Source organism: Lepidochelys kempii, chromosome 6 (assembly GCF_965140265.1).
Source record: "Lepidochelys kempii isolate rLepKem1 chromosome 6, rLepKem1.hap2, whole genome shotgun sequence".
Taxonomy (NCBI): Eukaryota; Metazoa; Chordata; order Testudines; family Cheloniidae; genus Lepidochelys; species Lepidochelys kempii.
In genome coordinates, this window is record NC_133261.1 from 110,321,399 (window position 1) to 110,327,398 (window position 6,000).

General features: G+C 39.2%; 1 protein-coding gene across 3 annotated transcripts in view; it reads left to right on the top strand.

Annotated features, from left to right (window-relative positions):
• Positions 1-5,494, top strand: part of YY1 (YY1 transcription factor) — a 38,083-nt gene extending 32,589 nt beyond the window's left edge. For 2 of the 3 annotated variants that reach the window (XM_073349643.1, XM_073349644.1), the window contains 2 exons: positions 1,551-1,709; positions 4,316-5,494. In XM_073349643.1, the coding sequence (XP_073205744.1) occupies positions 1,551-1,709; positions 4,316-4,498 (342 nt within the window). In that variant the 3' untranslated portion in view covers positions 4,499-5,494. Of the gene's footprint in view, positions 1-1,550; positions 1,710-2,327; positions 2,645-4,315 lie in introns of all 3 variants that reach the window. The other variant, XR_012159561.1, reaches the window with a different exon arrangement.
• The last annotated feature ends 506 nt before the right edge of the window (positions 5,495-6,000 follow it).

Here is a 6,000-nt window from a genome sequence, read left to right on the forward strand (position 1 = left end):
TGGACTAGCTTTGTAAAGGGGTGCTTTTTCAAAAAGGGTCTGGGCTTGCTCAGTGGTATAGAAGGTGAGGCTGCCTAGTATTGTAGGGGGAGGGATTCAAAAGACACTGGCTCTACTCCTAGTTCTGTCACTGGCCTGCTGGGTGACCTTGGGCATGTTACTTCACCCCTCTGTGCTTCAGTATCCCCATCTATAAAATGTGGAGGATATTTACCACTTTTGGTGAGTCCTTCGAGATCTGATGAAAAAGATAGGTGGTAATATTTATAAGTAAGTAACTTCTGTCCTTCGTCTGTCTATTGGTTGGTGTTTAGTGGCATTTAAAGTTGGCAAGGGGATTGGGAAAAGCTCTTTTAAAAAAGGATGCCATGGGGATGGCAGAAGCAGCAGGCAAACAAAGAAGGAATAGAGCACAGTTGATCAGTAAGAAGGGGGATAGAAATGTGTGGTGAAAGATTTGAAAAAGTTAACATGAATTTTGAACAAGTATGATATCTGGGACAACAGAATTCTGTAAAAATGATCATAATTCTCTTTTCCAAATCTTAGCAACCAGGAAAGATAGAATGGGAAGTTCATAGATTAGGGATGCAGAAAGGGAATAGCTCAATGAAGAACCATTATAACTAGGTAGGACTTCAGCCTAATTTTGTCTGTCTTTAGTCTCTCTGCAAATGCAATATTCAAAAAATAAGTGAATCTGCAGATGCAGGATCTTCAAGAAGTGGGGGTGAGTTCCCATTACTTGGGGTCATAGACTCTCTTGTTGCTCAGGTGTGAGATCTGTATTCTGCCTTTCTGTGATGCAGGTGGTGGTCTTCAGTCTTCGTGACCCAGCAGCACCAGATCCTCCTTTCCCCTCCCTAGAAACCACACAGCTGTTACCTTTGTAATCCTAGTCAATTTATCAGATTCATTCTGCTCTCAGTGCATTATGGAATAGATTTCTTCTGTAGCTGCTGTGCCTTGGAGACCCTCTTGCTTCTTTCTCTGTCAGGAACGGGAAACAGACAAAGAAAGAAGAAAGAGGGACAGTAGGAGATGGACAGAGACAGACATCACTTGCACAAAGAATATGGGGCCCACCAAAGGTAGCGGTGGACTACCATCATTTTACCTTTTGCTAGCCCTCGGACTACCGTAAATTTTCTTCAGTTTGTCACCTGTGCTTCTGTTAATAGGATATGATCTTATGGGGAAGATGCAGTATATGTTAATAAAACTTGACTGCATGTAGTACACTAATGTTGTATGGGTGAGTGAGTTGGATTTTTTTTCCTCACCTCTTAAATTATTGATATTTACTGTGTGTCTATAGTAAGAGTTTGTGATAATTTTACTGTAAAAGTGTTTTATTTTTAGCCTCCTAAGTCAAAGTAAAATATGTATCAATGTGAGGGAGTATGTCTTTTCAGGGCCAGCTTCTATTTTAAGGTATTTTTCCAGGGAAAAGGGAGGGGTAACTAAACTTTCATTTACTAAAATGCTAGACATTTTATTATCGGAACGTGTTTATGTATTGACTAAGTTTTTTTATTATTCTCTTTAAGGGCTGCACAAAAATGTTCAGGGACAACTCTGCTATGAGGAAGCATCTGCACACTCATGGTCCTCGAGTACATGTATGTGCAGAATGTGGCAAGGCCTTTGTGGAGAGTTCCAAACTAAAGCGACATCAGCTAGTTCATACTGGAGAGAAGCCCTTTCAGGTATGGCCACTTGCGAGACATGCAGAGTATTCAAGTTTTTTTAATAATAATAATAATAATAAAAACAAAAGTAAGGCAAGACACCATGCTTACCTGGCTTTCCTTCCAGTTGAGGCAAGGAAGCACCTTGTCTCAAAATAAAATTGCATGTGGTTACTTGACAGGCAAAATCAAAACATGATCCAAAGTCTGTTGATACCAATAGCAGCCTTTTCATTGACTTCAGAGGGCATTGGATCAGATCCTTAGAGAAGTTAGAACAAGTTCTCTGTTCACTAATTATTAATGCTTAGACAAAATTATGATTGTTTATTTCCAGGTATACTTTGGAAGCGGGGTGCATTATAGCACACACATCAGCACATTTAAATGTAACTATCATTCTAGCCTACTTGCAAGAAAATTAGACTTTGAAACCATATTTGAGGAAACCCTCATTGCTTCCTCTTTTTCAACTTGATGTATTTTACCAATGTAAACAAGGCCTCAGGTTATGCTGATTAGGGTGTGTAAGTGGAATGTCTTTCGCTATTAAGAGTCCTACTGTGTAGCTTGGCAGATTAAGACTGCAAAGCTGGATAACAATATATTAATTGTGTGGATTTTTGTTTTCTTTAGAGGCTGTTTTTGGAACACATTTGTAAACAAACTGCCTGAATTCTTTACGTTAAAATCTACAGTGGGGATACTCCCCATGGGGGGAGAAATTTTCATTCTCCTTTTTTTAATGTCTCCCATATTGTCAGCAGACACACTTTTTTTCTTGTGCTGTTTGATGCACCATTGGCTAATCAGAATGCTTAACTTTCAAGTTCTGAGTGTTAATCAACTTAAAATTAAAGCCATGAACTACCCACTGAATATCCTCTGATGCTACGACAATGTAGGAGACGCTTGAGCTCCTGCCACCAGAGGTCCCCAGCCTTCTTCATATGGTAAATATCATTCAAAAATTACTCTAGACTCTGAATTATACAACATGCAGAAATAACTGATGCACATCAGTTCAGTTAAGATATCCTCTTTTAATTCAAGAAACTAATCTGTCATAAGACACAAACTGATAATCTAAAAATGAGATTCTTTAATACAGAAAACCTCCAAACCTACCACTTCTTCTGGTCTTAAAAAAAAAAGCCACTAAATATTGTTCCTAATCATTTTAAGAATTAAAAGTCCCCAAGTCATTTCCTGAATTATCCACCTCTGAGTGATTCTCTAGCCCAGTGGTTAGAGTATTCACCTGGAAGACGGGATACCCAAGTTCAAGTTCTTGCTCTATTCAGTATTGCATGAGTTATGCAGGAAGTCAGACTAGACTAGATTATCACAGTAGTTCCTTTTGGCCTTAAAATTTATACTTTTCATAGAACATGATGGCTTGAATTCAGTAAGTTGTGGGTTTTGTTGTTTGTTTCCCAGAAGCAAATATTCCTTGTGGCTGTGGAGTTTTTATTCATACATTTATCTGTTTTTATTTGTAGCACAAAAAAAAACCCATTCTGATCCAGGCTCTTGTGGCTCTTCTGTGTACATTAAGAACAATTGTATAAAGCATGAGTTAGCTGCTCATCTCGCCCCTGTGTGGCAACAACTCATAAAATAAATATCTTATCTGAACAGTAGCCCATCTGACCCACAAATAACCATTATTGTTCTGTGCCCTTCTCTCCCCAAAAACCTGGGGGAAATTGCAGTCTGAGTCCCTGCAGTTGAATGGAGTCTAGCTGCTTTTTGGAGCAAGTGGGAAGGAGGGGTACCAAATTCTAAAGCTGAGGGCTGCTTTAACTGAGAGTAACTCTATGACAACCCAGTTCCTGTTTCTCTGCTCCCTCCCCTCCCCCAGGCCCAGCCAGGGGACCAGACACCCACAATCCCTTTCCTCTCTTCCCCCTGCCCCCCCCCACCCCCGACACCCTCCTCCCTCCTGGGGATCCAGATTGAGAATCAGCCTGATGCTTGGTCCCAGGCTTGCATGGAGTTTTCTCCTTGCCACCCTCTCCTTCCCTCAAGGCATGCTGGGAACTGCAACTGCCTGGAACTCTCTAGCTCCCTCTCCCTTCCCCAGCATGTCAAGTGACCCCTATTGGCGGCTAGCAAGCACTGTAGCCCATTTCTGTGGGGGGAAAGGAAATTCTGTGTGCACAGTGTTAATTTCTGTGAAATTCTGCATTGCACAGTGGTGCAGAATCCTTCTAGGAGTAAAAGAGGGCGTGTGTAGAGAAAGTGCTTACTTTTTGCAAGCTTGGAGCTCTGCTGTCTTCAGAATTTTCGTTCACAGTAGTCTACTGTGTACATTGCAATTATTTTGAGAAAAATACCAGTCATCAGTTTTCTCTTTAGGCTTTCACTAAAAAAACCAAAACTTCATATGTTAAATGAGATGTAATGAATTCAATGTTGATATGCTAAGACCTGCAATTTATTTCTCAGGCAAAGCTCCCACTGGTTTTAGTGGGAGTTTTCAGGGAAAATGGACTGCAGGATCAGGACCTGATATTTGTAAAGGGAATTCAGTAATGCAAGCAAGAATCTTTTGCTGACTTATCAAGTATCCATTGCTCCTGTTGGGACTGTTTTTAATCTATGACCTTTCCTTTCAACAGTGCACATTTGAAGGATGTGGAAAGCGATTTTCACTGGACTTCAATTTACGCACACATGTGCGAATTCACACTGGCGACAGGCCTTATGTGTGCCCGTTTGACGGCTGTAATAAGAAGTTTGCTCAATCAACTAACCTGAAATCTCACATCTTAACACATGCTAAGGCCAAAAACAACCAGTGAAAGTAAGCGAGAAGAAAGCTCTTGAACTCTCAAAGCATCTTACAGGAGTATGGGAATAAATATGCCTCCCCTTTGTATATTGTTTCTAGGAAAGAATTTTAAAAAAAGAACCCTACCCACCTAAAGGACATGTTTTGATAAAGTAGTAAATAAATAAATAAAAACTTTAAGATGACGTTGCTAAGATGCTCTACTTTGCTCTGTAATCCAGTTTCAAGAACACGGTGTTTTGTAAAGTGTGCTCCCAGCAGGAGGGGACAATTGATGAACTTGCATCAAAAAGAGACAATTCTTTATACAACAGTGCTAAAATTGGACTTCTTTTCACATTCTTATAAATATGAAGCTCACCTGTTGCTTACAATTTTTTTAATTTTGTATTTTCCAAGTGTGCATATTGTACACTTTTTGGGGATATGCTTAGTAATGCTATGTGTGATTTTTCTGGAGGTTGATAACTTTGCTTGCAGTAGATTTTCTTTAAAAGAATGGGCAGTTACATGCATACTTCAAAAGTATTTTCCTGTAAAGAAAAAAGTTATATAGGTTTTGTTTGCTATCTTAATTTTGGTTGTATTCTTTGATGTTAACACATTTTTGTATAATTGTATCGTATAGCTGTAATGAAATCATGTAGTATCAAATATTAGATGTGATTTAATAGTGTTAATCAATTTAAACCCATTTTAGTCACTTTTTTTGGAAAAATACTGCCAGATGCTGATGTTCAGTGTAATTTCTCTTTGCCTGTTCAGTTACGGAAAGTGGTGCTCAGTTGTAGAATGTATTGTACAGGCACTGACCTTTTATTAACACCTGATAATATGTACAACCCATGTAATAGAAAGGACAACAATAAAACAGTGGTCCTAATGAAAGAGTATGGCAGAAGATGATCTGTAAGCACAGTCTATTTTCTTTTTTTTTGTCCAGAATAATTACAGTTCTTGAACCTCCCAGAAATTGGAAGCTTAAATAAAACTCAAGTTTCCTTTACTTTGCATTCAATTACAATGATTTTTGATTAAGTAATACATCTGTGGCAAAACAGAATATACCAAAGGTGGTAATTTTAGTCAGAATTGGTGACAGTAATTCTGGGTTTGGGAGTGACCTGGACTCCTATTAACTGGAATAATGGAGTTGGTGACAGTTTCAGCACCCACAGCCAGCCAATCAGTGGAACAATACAGTGTCTAAATTAATTGTGTTTCTCTCCTTAATCAAGGTAAGGGGTGGGTGGAGTGGAGGTGTGTGGGTGGGGTGCTTCTTTACTTAGTCAAGGGGTGGATGGGTGGGTTCAATGGTGACACTGGAATATTGAGAGAACTCTTTGTTGTCTGATTGGGCTAGCCTTCAGTTTTGGACCAGGTGCAGTAACGGAGATCCATGCTTAGAGCAAGGAACAAAAAACCGTGAAAATTCCCAATAAGTTTTAACATACACAATATTCTTTTGATGGTCTAATCGCAAATGATTTCTAACACTTTGTTACAAATGTT